Genomic DNA, 13,956 nt, shown 5'->3' on the forward strand with positions numbered 1-13,956 from the left:
TTATATATGCATGTTACTAAACAAATAACATAAATTAACCCAAAATGACAGAGAAAGTAAACGAGAAAAAGGTCAGTGTCACCCGTTTCGTCTTACACAGTTCTATTTAACGACATCGTTTTTATCTCCAGATAATCAAATTTTCTCTTAAACCCTACTCCTCCCGTTCCGAACAAACTAACAAAACAATGGCTCTCTTCCGAGCTCGAATTGCTTCTTCTTCTCTTCTCAGCAATGTCATCCACCGCTCTTTCTCTACCAGTAAACTTCTCTATATTCATTTTCATCTCTCTCTAAATCAATACAAAATCTCTGCAATTTAACCTCTCTTTTTTTTTTTTTCAACTTACAGGTCCATTTGAAGCGTTGGCGTCCAAAATGAAACCGTCAAAGGAGCTGGAATCAATGATGAGCCAATTCAGTCTAGACATCAGTTCCCAAATCGGAAGTTGCATGCCATTAGGCATGATGCGAATCGGAACCCTGATTCACAACATCGAGATCCGACCCGGACAAGGCGGCAAGTTAGTTCGCTCCGCCGGCACGTCCGCCAAAATCCTGACCGAACCCAGCGCTTCTACTAAATACTGCGAAGTGAAGTTGCCGTCGGGGGTGAAGAAATTGATCGACGTTAAATGTAGGGCTACTATAGGGCAAGTATCGAACCCGGAACACGGGACGAAGAAGTTGAGGAAGGCGGGACATGCCAGGTGGCTAGGACGGAGACCGACAGTTCGGGGTGTGGCGATGAACCCGGTGGATCATCCACATGGGGGTGGTGAAGGGAGGAGTAAGAGTAGTGGAAGTCATGGCAGGGTTTCATTGACTCCTTGGGGTAAACCTACTAAATCTGGGTATAAAACTGGGCCTCTTAAGAGAAAAAAGTAGGTCTTTTTGGGTAATTTGATGGATATTTGTTTGTTTAAGATTATTATGTTTTTCGGATGAAGTTTATGGAGAGATAATAATATTAGAAAATCAAGTTTGGATCTTGTTTATCAAAAAGCCGTATCCATGATTTGAGCATTATGGGTTCTAGTTCATAATTCTACCTCAACTTATTTGATTTACTGGGTTGGAACTATATTATTTTTACTTATTTAGTGCATTTTTTAACACATACATGGTCTGAGCCAAAGTAGGTTAGATGATTGCATTTTTTAAGACACTGAAGTAGGTTAGATGATTGTATTTCATTTGCTTTATGTTTTCTTTCTCCATGCCAGTATTATAGTATAGTTCTTCTTTTCTTAAATGTGGAGGATAACTTGGATATTGTTGATTCTTGCTCTGCATTTGTGGAAGCAAAGGTATGGTGTTCTTTTTCCCTATTATGCCTGTTCTATTTTAGGCATGCGCGCAGGAATGTATTGCTATTTCTAATGTTGCTTTTGCCTTTCCATAGCCTCTGATAATGGAGTTTTGTGTAAGTTGCACGCATATTGTTTCCATTATAATTTTGAGTTTTCCTGAGTAGTATTTGAGTTGATGATGGGACAATCTGTCATATCATATTTCTACTTTTCGTGCAATACTTGAGTCTTGTTGTTTCTCTGAGTTTTTCTTGGTATAGTCTTTCCTCGTCTTCTCGTATTTCCCTGATATTTTACATAAATTACTTTTTTGCTTCCATTCCTCAACTAGATTGGGTGATTGAGCCGTACCTGTTGTTTCTGCTGTTGTATTTTTTGCTTCCATCAAGATGATCTTGCTTAGAAAGTCGAGGCTTTCTCACATGCTGTATTGTGGTATTGAGGAGTAGAATTTTTTTAGGTTTTGGAGGTGCAACGATTTACCTCATGAAATAATAATAAATGGCTAATTCAATACAAAGTCTCTTATGCTTGATGACATGCTATTTGTTTTCTTGGACCTTAGAGATATTATTTTGGTATCTGTGTTGTTTTGTGCTTTTCCATTATGACAAGAGAAAAATCATATGGCATACAAGTGTGTGAATAAAATTTGACTCTTTGATATCTGAAATTTTAGATGAGTGGGTAATCAACATGATAGAACTTAGAAGAGCTGAGAGGGGTGTTGACTCTTGGAATGCCATCAAGATATTTGATATGCTAGTCAATTAAAGAATATGGTTTTGCATGTGTGTTGTTTGCTTGATATGTTTACATAAATGAATTTCTTTTCATTGGAACCACTCTTTTACATAGTATAAGTCGTATGCCCCCCCCCCCCCCTCCCCCCGGTAAACTTGACATTTGTCTCTTCTTCTTGTCACATTTGAGTTTGATAGAGCGTCTCTAGCTATAACTTTTAGTTCCAAGTTAACTATGAGTTCATGGACAACCGCAGGCGGCTGTTCTTGCCGTATAGTGCCTTTATTTTGATTAGTATTATGGCTTGTTACGATTAGTCCTTGTGCAGACATGCTTGGTGCTAAATAAATTATGCATACTTGCGATAAGATTGATGAATAAGGTACCTAAGGTGAAGCCTAGTGGTTAATGAAGTTAGTGTAAACCTTGGCGACCAGGGTTCAAATCCCTATCAGAGATTCCCATTTGTCTAAGCCTAAGCCTTGGTGGGTAGAGTTGCTCGATACCTGTGCTTGGTGAGAGGTAGCAGGTCTAGAAGAAAAACAATGCTGGGGCAAGATCAACCGTACCTATCAGAATATTGAGTAACTGTGATCAACTTTCCTCAAATTCAAGTTGACATTTTAAAGTTAAGGGAGGATTTGATCAATATTTGGTGTGCAAGCTCAAGATGTAGATCGAAGGCCCAAGAGCTTTACCGAAAATTCTGAACATTTAGTGACTGCCCCAGTTGATTCTATTGGCTATGATATTTACTCCAGATGAAAATATTCTCTTTTCTTTAGTTGTAACTTGTAACAGGCCATCGAACTGTCTAAGTAACTTGCTAAGCTTTAGGCTAAGTGCTATATGGACGTATTGGTGCACTATATCAAGAGACTGGAGATCTTAGTGCACTGTCTCAATTAGAAATGATAATATGAAGAATGTACCTTGTCTAGTTACTCGGAGGAAGGTGTATGAGCAGTCATTTTTCAGTTTAAAGAGGATTAAGATACTAACTGTTTTGAGCATCTGCATTGTAATACAATACGTCTTTGAGTACTTTTTTTCCTCCTATCCTCTATTTTCTGCTAATCTTTTCAAAATGTTTGCATTTTTTTCAGTATCCAAATTTTCCAGTGCTTCAAAGCTGCTCACCTCTTGCAAGTTGCAGGAGGTTCTGTTTCTACTCAATTTTTTCTTTTTCAAATTTCTGCGTGGAGTTCTTCAAACTTGTTCATGAAACATTGCAGTGCAGCCTGTTCAAACAGAACACAAGCACTTATAACATAAAAATCCATAGTGATCTTAAGGTATTCTTATTTTCTGAAACGACAAGGCTAGATTTCTCGCTTCTGCTATTGTGACACCCTATGTCTAACATTTTCTTGAAAGCAACAGTGCGTAATCTAACATTTGAACTCTTAGAGTAAATTATCTGCTTATATATGTACATCTAATTTTGAAGGATTACAAGGGGAAAATAGATGTAATATGTACATCTAATTTTGAAGGATTACAAGGGGAAAATAGATGTAATCCATGTTCGTGAATGAGAATTTATTTTGTATATTTTTTTGGCAAGGTGGGAGAGGTTGTTGGTTTCATCACAAATGTGGGGATAATGCTTTCCATGTTCTGCTAAATTTTGTTGGCTGAAAAACTAAGCAAATGATTCTTAGCAACTGTAAAGAAGAGTGAAAAGTTGGCCTTTTTTTTTTGCAGTTCTGTATGGAGGTACAGAGAAACGAGCACATATATTGAGTTGAAGTCGGGGAAAGGGCTTGTTTTTGAAAGGTAGATACACATTGTATCTTATTGTTGCGAGACTTGACTTCCCCACACCTTTCTGTACTTGCTAAATTCACAGAAGCAACCCTTAAAAGAAAAACAAAGGCAGTAAATTTGTATAGAACCTTCGTTCTCCTATACTTGCATCTAAACGGTCCAAAAAGGCTAAAAGCATATGCAATCCTTTGGAAATTGATGCAATAGGAGGTGATGTATTTGACACCTCTTCGTGGTTCAAGGATGGAGGAAAATAGACGCTTTCATTTGTACATTGACAGAGGCTACAAGGATGTCATGATTGAATCAGACTCCCAAATTCTGATTAATGCTATAAACGGACAGTCATTTATTCCTTGGCAAATCAACCAACTGGTTAAGCAGATTGTACACCTCAAGAATATAGGCAATTATAGCTTCAGTGACTACTATAGAGAGGCTAATGGGCCAGCTGATTTACTTGCCAATTGGGGCTTGTATGAGAAAACCTCTACTTTCTTCACTGATGCTAATGCCTTACCTTGATTAAAGCCTCAATGAAGACAGACAGAGAGCACTAACCTCTTAAACACAGGGTATGGTCTAATTTATCCTTTTTGTTTTGTCTTATAAGGCACCCCGGTACGCTTTTTGCATGAGGGAATGCTCCAAACTAGTAGTTGCTCAGAATAAGGACATATTAGTTGCCCAATCCTTCATGTATTTACCTCTGATTCTGAATTCTAATAAAAAGGCTGAGGTCCAGCCTAAACCTCTCACGACAATAATGATCTTTTGACTAAAAAATAGAAAAGAAAAAAACTTCAATAATATTTATGATGAATCTTCCCGATAAATAATTAAGCATTATGGTTGGAATGCCAAATCTCTATGAAATACAACTTTTTTGGACATTTTCTAGCAACAATAGTTCTTTTGTTCGTTTCACCTTCTATAAACTGTGTTTGACAAATTAGTTTGTCACAAGCATGTCATAAATGGTTTTGGTCACGTTCTAATCCGTTTTGGTAAAGTTAAAGAAATACAAACATTACTAGTAACTAATCTATACAAAGTCTCTTGAGAATAGCGATGTCTCAAATAATTAGACGTGGTATTTGAGAGGAGGAAGAAGCTAAAAATTTCCCCAGTAAAACCAAGAAAACTACGACTTTGCCATTCCCTCCAAAAACCCTCCATTGATCTCAGTCCTAGGGTTTTAGGAAAATCCAAAATAAATCAATGGCATCATCAACTCGGATCTTCGGTAACTGCTGTCGAGCTCTTTGTGCAGCTGCTAAGACTTCCGCATCCACAACCACAACTACAGCTACGGTGACGAAAAGCAGAGGTCGGCCCAATGGAATACTGAAGCCGCAACCAGTATCCCCTGCTCTCAGAAAGTTCTTAGGTACTTCTGAAGCCTCCCGCACTGATGCTGTCAAAAAAGTTTGGGAATACATTAAAACCCATAATCTTCAGGTCGGTTTCCTTTTGCTCAATATCACTTCATTCTTTTGCAGTTCATTAGTAAACTTGATGAGCCTCTATGTTAATGATCTCATTTAGTATTCGTTTTCTTTTTTAATACTTTTTTTTGTAGAGCATGGTAATAGATACTTTTACTCAAAACCTTTTTTTCTCCTCTCTTGATGATGGTGGTGTTAGGGCCAACTTACCTTCTCCCTCTTACCAACACAGGTAACTTCGCTACCAAGGATTAGGCTGACGGAAAGAAATTACGTACTATTATTTTTTGCCCCCATTGAGATTTGAAACTGAGACCTCATGGTTCTCCTCCCACTTCGTTAACCACTAGACCACACCCTTGGGTTGTCTTAACTTCTTATTTTTGATTGTTTCCGAATCGTATCATTTATGTTGTATCCTTTTGGAGATTCTTTTCACCTGTTAATTACTTGGATGAACTTGAGAGAAATTTATGGTGGTCCATGAAGACATTATACTTCTATTTTGTGTAAATAAACATTTCTTTTTCAACCACTGAAGTTCAATCAGTCTTTCAACAATGCCTCTCTCCCAAATTTTGCCTATGACAAGGTCAAATGTGAAATTTAGTGCTTATGTACTTGTTTTGCTAAAATTTTTGTCTTACTTGTCTTTGCCGAGGTAATCATTGTTAGCTATGCATTTTATAGTCTATCTAGATAAAATGAAAACTTGCAGTATTTGTGGACAGTGGAATAGTGGATTAGTTGTCCAGTAGGCATACAATTGGTTTTGGCTACTATTCTGTTATACGATGGCTGGCGTTTATTGATTCTGTGGAAGCATAGCTGATGTATAGTGCCTGCTTTCCAAATAAGTGCTACAAGGGTGTGTGCTATGCATCAGATTGGTAAAGTGTTACAAATTAGAATCCCGAGTGTTTTAATTCTGAGATCTTCCTTAGATGCATTGAGTGGAATCACAATGAAGGCAACCATGATTATCTACAGGCCCACTTATGCTTCTAAAGTTTGTTTCTTAGTTTCTTGTTTGAGATGAAATTACTTGTCGGGAATGCTGGGATTGCCTGGACAGAGTTTTTCACCACTTTTTGAATTTGGAATCTGTGCATAGGTCATAGCTATTAGCTGCATGTGACTGGGAAACTTCATATCTGCTATCCCTACCTACAGGGGCCTGCAGTAGTCTGTTAATGCAAAAAAGTGCACTATGACCTTGTAGAGGGATTTTTGTAATCGTGGCACCCGCTTCCATTTATGACCAGATGATTGCCATGGTTCATAAAAGTATTCACTATTTAATTGCTCCTTTCCCCCGTCCAAAAATAAATGAAGAAATTATGTTTGGCATTTGCATCCAAGGGTATGGCGTAGTGGTCAATGAGCTAGATGGAAGCCATGAGAGACCAAGGTTCAAATCCTAGCAGAGTCAAAAAATACTAGGTGATTTCTTTCCATTCGTCTGAGCCTTGGTTGATAGAGTTATCCGGTACCTGTGCATGTGGGAGGTTGCAGGTATCAAGTGGAATTTGCGCAAGCTGCCCCAATCACCACCATTATAAAAAAAGTTTGGCGTTTTGGAGTTGATCTTTCTTGTCTGTGACTCAACTCAATCCAAGAGATTTCTGATGTGTGCAAGAAGAAATTGAGTTTGTCAATTTGATCACTGCTAATTATTTTTGTTTCCAGTTTTTTCTTTTTTGGTGCAATGGTTTTCTTGTTTCAGCTGAAGTAAATGTTAATCACCTCCCTTTGGTTTAATTCCTGACGGAGTGCTTGTAACTTTGCTATTTGCAGAATCCTGCAAACAAGAGAGAGATACATTGTGACGAAAAGTTGAAGACGATATTTGATGGCAAGGACAAAGTTGGTTTTCTAGAGATTGCGAGGCTATTAACCCAGCATTTTCAGAAGGCTACTTAAGTTCCAGTCAGGCGGCAACTTCTGTAAACATTAGGCACCTTCTGGATACCGAACTTTGTTGTTTACCTAGCTGGCTAGCTTTTTTCTGTTTCTAGTAGCTCTTCGGTTTTCCTTCACCCTGGTTTGAGTTACCAAGGGGATAGATCAGATGCTTTTTAAATCAAGTGTTTTGAAGATGAAACGAAAAGCAACAGGGTAATGGTAAAACTAACACCATTGTTGTTAATCCACCCCAAAGATCTCTCCATTTTCCTTTAATTTGAAGTTAAGCTAGGTATGTGGGATAAAATGCATTTGGAACACAATTTGTACTAGTTGAAATGTATAATTCTTGTTGCTGCAATATCAGTTCTCGTCATTTTGCTGATAAAGATGTTAGCCTATTCATCAGTGTTTTTCCTGGTTTAGCTAATTGATATTCAGAGCCCATTAGTTTGACTAATCCAGATACTAGGGGTAGGGGGTTACTTGGGTAAAATGCTCCTTATTAGAAGGTTCTTCATTCACGTGTCTTGGACTCGAGACCTTACTAACGGACTTGGAATACGAATGAGATCATAAAGGCCATCATTGGGGTTAACGATGCAATAGCTGCTCCGAACGTTTAGCGTTCTTGGTTAACTCCACCATAGTAGGAGAAAGCACTTCGAGCGTTCGTTTGGAAATTTCCCGAGAAGCTAATCATAGGTTCTTCTCTCCATCGGAACAATAGGGCCGTTATGAAAGGGTCAATTACAAGAGGAAGGCAGAGGGAAAAAGACGAGAGAGCAAGACGAGTTTTGCTTTTGATCTCTCTCTGAGTCTCTACTTCGTTACCTTCTACTACCGATCTCCTCCCTCTGCTGCTACTAGAGCTACTGGATATCGACCTAAGAGATACTAGACCAGGTGCGAGAGGAAGGGATGTTGCTATTGATCTCCGCCGCACCTCCCTTCGTCGAGCCTTTCCTTTAATGGTTGGGGAAAGCATTCCCTTATCTGAACTTGGTGGGCATTCTTTTCAGCCCTAGTAAAATATAAAGAAAAGGGGCTTGAACTCTCAGCTGATTCAACTCAAGCTTTTAGCTCTTCTTCTGAGGATTTAGAAAGTCCGATCAAAAAACAATAAAAAAGGACCGGGACCCATGGATAAAGAAAAACCGTTTCAACATAAAAAACAACAAAAACTGCATCAAAAAAGACTTTTCGAAGCGCGGAATTCCAGAATGGAATCATTGCAGAGCTCGACCGTATACACTAAAGGGAGTCACCTTTGCCTCAGACAGAAGAACAATCGTCTAGCTAGGGAACTCTTCATAAGACGATTTCTCATATGATTATTTTCATGAATTCGACGTAGAAGAAGTTCGCCTTCGTTCAGGAATTTCTTATAAGGTTCGAAAGGACCAGGCGGTGATGAAGTGAAATTTCACCAATTTTCAGACAAAGAAGATAAAAAATGAAAAGTATAATGGCTAGCCTTCGGGCTTTGCCTCCCCTTTATAATAAAAAATTCCGGCTCGGCCCGGCTTTCGAGATGGTTCAATCACTAACAAAGACAAGCATGGGAAAGAGCAGACTCCCAACAAGCAAGCTAAAGAGATCCCAATAGTCAATCCGCTACGCCCCAATGTTGTCAACGAACAATCACCTTGCCGGGTAGCGAGGAAGAAATCCAATAGCCTGCTCACGATTCAGCTTCCTATTCAAGTGAATCCGCCTGGAGCCCATAAAAAAAAGTTAGTAACTTCTACGCTAGTCTTCTTGGACGTGGATTATGTGTTGTCTTTGATGTCTGATATTAAGGTAGTCTAATTCCAATCATTTTTAGCTAATGCCAATGTCGGGGCGAGGGCCGGCTATCATGTGCTATAACATCTTGAAGGGGCTATTCTATTGAGTTTAGCTTTAGCAGTTGTTTTTCGAAAAATACTGTAAAGAATGGACTAGGAATTAAGCTTTCGAAAAGATGAAGATGCAAGGGGTAAAGAGACAGTCTTTTATACAACCAAGCTTTTTGGGGGTGTATACAGTCTACACCTAAATGGTTTCAATTTGAACCAATCTGTAGCTGACAGTCAAGGTCGTGTAATTAATACTTGGGTTGATATTATTTTTCAATTCGAATTAGCAAAAGCAATGTCTCCTTATACAATATGGATTCCAAACATTCAGATCCGGATGTGAATGAGTCGAATGACACACAACGTCAAGGCAAAGAATAACTCCTCTTGGAATTACCTTACAGAGACTGGATATAATTGTAATTTTAAATTAAAATCAAATGTGAATTAAAAAAAAAAGAGTACCTTTTTGATTTCAGCTTTTTTCCCCAAGGGGTCCAGACCTTGAATATCTACGCAGGGAGCCGCCAGGTCAGTAGACTCACTATAGTAGTCCGTCTGGCTGCTCTTGCTGAAATCATTATACAAATAACTTGTAAATCGACTGAAGAGTCTCTTTCGAGCGAGATCCTTTACCATGCCAAACTAAATGAAAGAAAGTAAAAGAGAGAGTGACCACCTATTTCTTAAATGAAAATAAAGGACTTCCTTATCCTAAGACTGTCACTGAATGAATCTGGTAACTAATGCCGCCGGAGAGGCTGAGGCGTGTCTTGGACTCGAGACCTTTTGTTAAGGGTAGAGAAAATCAAATCATTCCACCGCATGTTTTAGTGATTATGCAACACGAGAATGCCTTAGGGAGTCACGTATCCTAGTACTTCTCTCATACAAGCTTGCCTAGCTTCGAAGTTTTGATGACATGTGCCAATACATCAATGTTGATTGTTGACAACAAAGAGCATATATATATATATATATATATAAATTAGTTTACATAATATGTACTGCACGATAAAGAGATTCAATTGAACCGTTCAAACACTTGACTCCGCTCAGCTCCTAATTAGGGGTGTTCAAAACCGATCCGATATCGAAAACCGAACTGAACCGAAGCTTAATGGCTTATTGGTAACGGCTTAACGGACGGGGAACGGATTGAATTTTTTTTATTAACGGCTTATCGGTTTGGGGCGGATTATTCAATTTTCTTAACGGATAATCCGTTAACCCGTTAAGAATATAAATATATATATATATAATTTATTTTTATTTGTATATATTAAAAAAAAAAACTAAAACCCTTGAAAATGAATAACAAAAACAAACCCGTCTGTATTTCCTTATTCCTCTTGGTTATCTGTGGTCTTGACTTTCTTTCTTTCTTTCCTCCTTATCTAATCCAAGATTTCGTAGCTTCACCTACTTGGTTTAAGGATCTTGGATTAACGAGTTTAAACCAGTCCATGTTTGATATTTTTAATAAATGTTCTTTGAAAAGCATTTCCTATTTTATTCTTTACTCTTCCTTACATAGGGGCTCTATGGAAAATCACTAGTTATTGTTTACCAGTAAGAATAATGGTGTCGAAGAGGGAACAAATTTAGTCAAATGGGATGTGCATTTTAACACCCCTTCGATCTGGAGCAATCGTCGCATCGGCGATATTTGGTGAATTCACGCCTGTTTGAAACAGTGTTCTCAATTGCTTTTATGGTGTTAAACTTACCTCTGCATTGGTTCCGATTCATGCTCTATAATCAGTTCAGCTATTTCATGTCCAACAGGGAAAACACAATTTAGTGAATATATATATTAGGCCGATAAACTGCCCTATAACCGCCCTATAAGAGCTAATCCGATACCAATCCGCCCGATATCTTATCGGGTGGCTAACGGATTAATACATTTAAAAGCCGATAACCGTTAAGCCAAACTGTTAAGAGTACATAACTGCCCAATCCGCCCGATAAGCAGCCCTACTCCTAATAGGCATTTTTGCCCCTAAGTTGTATTTTTAAATTAAGCGATGATGTGACATATAGAAAATACTTACTCATATTTAGTATTTTTATTGAACATTAACTTATAACTTTAAAAGGTAATACTTCACTTGAATATACATTATAAATATATTTATGAAAAATGAATGTCTTAGCATTCATTTAGGTGGTGGAGATATCAGATAGTAATTTTTAATAGGTGAATTGAAAACCTTATCATTGGAAAGAAATTGAAAACTTTTGGCGATTAGGCAAAATACCTAAAGTACAATAATAGTCTTCTTAATTAAACGAATACAGGCTTTTACTTATCACTCTTTTTTCCAGGTGAATCATCCATTATCGTAGAATTTATTCATCAGCATCTCTAAGCCGCCATCACAGGGAATATTTTATAGTGTCTACCTTCACCTTATACCCATTTTCTATACTAACCACTCACCAGTCACCACCTACCCTATTGAACGAATCCCCATTTACAAAGACGCCACACAATACAAGTGTTAAAAAACAATTACAAGCATTTCTTCAAAGGTTTGTTTGATAGATACAAATAGTGTCAGTCAATGGCTGCCGAACATGATCAAATGCCAGTGAAGGAAGAAGAGCATCTGGACGTCCTTACTAAAACTGGAGAAAAAACTGGCATCTCTAAGCCCAGGTACCAATCCCACATCAAACAAGATAGAAAAATATCATATGGGTTATACCGAATTTTGATCAATTTTTCGTTTCTTATTAGTTTGAATTCTTGTTATAAGTTTGCTGATTGGAATTGATTAAACTAGTTGGGTTCGAGCGGACAGAATGATGTATTCATTATAAATTGACTACTTTTACTCGTCCATCTGCCTACTTACTGCTATTGGCTTCTTTTATGCTAGAATGTGGCAACTCAGCAAGTTCTCACTGACACAGTCTTAAAATATATGCCGTTAGAGGCAGGGCTGTTGAGTAGGAGAAAGCAGCTTCCAATCTGTTGTAGTTTCTTCCAAAAGAAATAAACAGGAGAAAAAGTAAATTGAATCTTGACAAGATAGCTAATTTGTCAAATTGACTAATAGAATTTGATACATTTAAGCTCATAGTTCCCTAAATATATCACGTTTTAATTATGTCTCAATACCAATTACCTTAATTGTACTACTTGTTCAGAGGGGATGTTCACAGAGCTGGAGACTACCATCGCGCTGTTCATGTATGGATATTTGCTGAGAGTACACAAGAACTACTCCTCCAACGACGTGCTGATTGCAAGGATTCCTGGGCTGGTCTGTGGGATATCTCAAGTGCCGGTCATATATCTGCTGGAGATTCATCTCTTATTTCAGCAATGTATGTTCCAGCATGAAGCTGAACTTTCTGGATATAGTTTCACATGAACTGGGTTTATTTTTCCGAGTTTGCTTTCATCTGTTGATGCCTCAGGCAAATTCTTAAACATAACGTTTTGTGCATGTTCTTGAACCATTTTTTGGTAACTTTTGTCCCATGATCATAGATTGTCTTGTGGCGTCACTCAAAATTGCAGTGATTCTGTATTCTCCTGCCTCTTTGTGTTGCTGCGTTTTTCATCTACCAATGGATTTCTTTCTTCCTTATCTTTCTCAAATAAAAAGAAGAAACCATATCTTGAACCAACTTTCTCCGTGGCTTATGACGAGTGAAATGAAAAACTCTTTGCCCTCTATCCTGTGATCTTTTTACCATCATAAAGCTTTCTGTCTCTCTCTCTAAACTTTCTAATGGAAAATGCTGTATCTGATATTGTTTCACAATGAATGGATCTCGCAGCAATGACTCCTCTGGTTTGCTATCATGCTAATTGATACAAACACATCCCGTGCTGCATAAAGTGGAATAGCTTTTGCTGATGTAATTTCACACTTCACCAAATGCTCAGCTCTTACAACTTTCTTTTTTCTTTTGTTAAGTAATGGTCAGCTGTCACAATTTTGCAGTGCACATGATCATTCAAGTGTCAAGGTTTTTTTCCTTATAACAATGCAAACTGCAACTTCTAAACCTCTTTAATTATGAAGAAATATAAAATATGTTACTTTTTGTAATACACATTTATCATACAAAGAGAGTTTTTTCATGCCATAACCCACTTTGAAATGCTGAATGTTCTCTTCTGTGCTATTGCCCACATACTTCGCATGAGCACTCTCACTTCTAAATGCTTTTCTGCTGGGGCTTGTACTGTTGCTTACTAATACATTCTTGCAGGCGAGAGCTTCAAGAAGAACTTGGTGTAACTCTTCCGAAGGATGCATTTGAATTAATATTTGTTTTTCTTCAAGAGTGGTTGGTATACTAAAGCTCTAATTCATCATGTCTTCTTATTATACAGTATCAAGCAGACTGCCCGTTAGCTTCAGAGCTATGAATTTGTTCTTCTACTTGTTGAATCTTCTTTTTGTATCTTCTGGACAAATGTATCGTGTGTTATCTGTCAACTGGTAAGTAAGATCTCATTACATAATGAAAACATTTTTCTTTGCAGTTGACGAATACAACTGAGTTACCTAAATGTTAATTTTGATAATGATGTTTGCTATTTCGTATGCACCTTGAGCTGTCAGGGAGCTTGATGGCGTATAGAAGTGGGGCAACCAAAGAAAAGAAATATTTATTGCTACTGTAGGAATGTTCATAAGGTTTTAATCCCATCAGTTTTCATTATTAACACTATCGCTAATTAGCTCCTAGTAGATCGAGCATGTGATACTTTTGGCGATGTGTTTGAAGCGCAGAGTTAACAAAACCTCAGTCATTAAATTTGCGGTCCATCTGCCTAATATGAGTTATTGGTGCTGATCTTTTTGTTTGATCCGGTAGACTAGACTGTAGTATAATTCTTTATAGGTATAACTCAAGCATGTCTATAATATGTGGTTATTACCTTAATATAAACTAATATTTCAA

At 37.7% G+C, this 13,956-nt stretch overlaps 3 protein-coding genes across 7 annotated transcripts in view; all 3 read left to right on the forward strand.

Annotated features, from left to right (window-relative positions):
• The first annotated feature begins 123 nt into the window (after positions 1-123).
• On the forward strand, positions 124-1,029 carry LOC109243336 (60S ribosomal protein L2, mitochondrial). The gene is made up of 2 exons (XM_019410244.1): positions 124-261; positions 353-1,029. Exons 1-2 carry the CDS (start codon positions 189-191, stop codon positions 886-888), a joined length of 609 nt encoding a protein of 202 aa, XP_019265789.1. The 5' UTR covers positions 124-188; the 3' UTR covers positions 889-1,029.
• Positions 1,030-2,220: 1,191 nt separating this feature from the next.
• LOC109243337 lies at positions 2,221-7,156 on the forward strand. The gene is made up of 4 exons (XM_019410246.1): positions 2,221-3,352; positions 3,765-5,288; positions 5,410-5,507; positions 7,073-7,156. Exons 2-4 carry the CDS (start codon positions 5,049-5,051, stop codon positions 7,113-7,115), a joined length of 381 nt encoding a protein of 126 aa, XP_019265791.1. The 5' UTR covers positions 2,221-3,352; positions 3,765-5,048; the 3' UTR covers positions 7,116-7,156.
• Positions 7,157-11,324: 4,168 nt separating this feature from the next.
• The window catches only part of LOC109243338 (nudix hydrolase 3), a 30,670-nt gene continuing 28,038 nt past the window's right edge, over positions 11,325-13,956 (forward strand). For 2 of the 5 annotated variants that reach the window (XR_002070539.1, XM_019410247.1), the window contains exons 1-3: positions 11,327-11,686; positions 12,181-12,360; positions 13,258-13,335. Coding sequence is in view for 4 of the 5 variants with exons in the window: in XM_019410247.1 (XP_019265792.1) it covers positions 11,592-11,686; positions 12,181-12,360; positions 13,258-13,335 (353 nt within the window). In the remaining variant the exon portion in view is untranslated. Of the gene's footprint in view, positions 11,687-12,180; positions 12,361-13,257; positions 13,336-13,402; positions 13,491-13,544; positions 13,689-13,956 lie in introns of those variants that run through there. The other 3 variants (XM_019410248.1, XM_019410249.1, XM_019410250.1) reach the window with 3 other exon arrangements.

The sequence above is a fragment of the Nicotiana attenuata genome, unplaced genomic scaffold (assembly GCF_001879085.1).
Source record: "Nicotiana attenuata strain UT unplaced genomic scaffold, NIATTr2, whole genome shotgun sequence".
In the NCBI taxonomy this organism is placed as follows: domain Eukaryota; kingdom Viridiplantae; phylum Streptophyta; class Magnoliopsida; order Solanales; family Solanaceae; genus Nicotiana; species Nicotiana attenuata.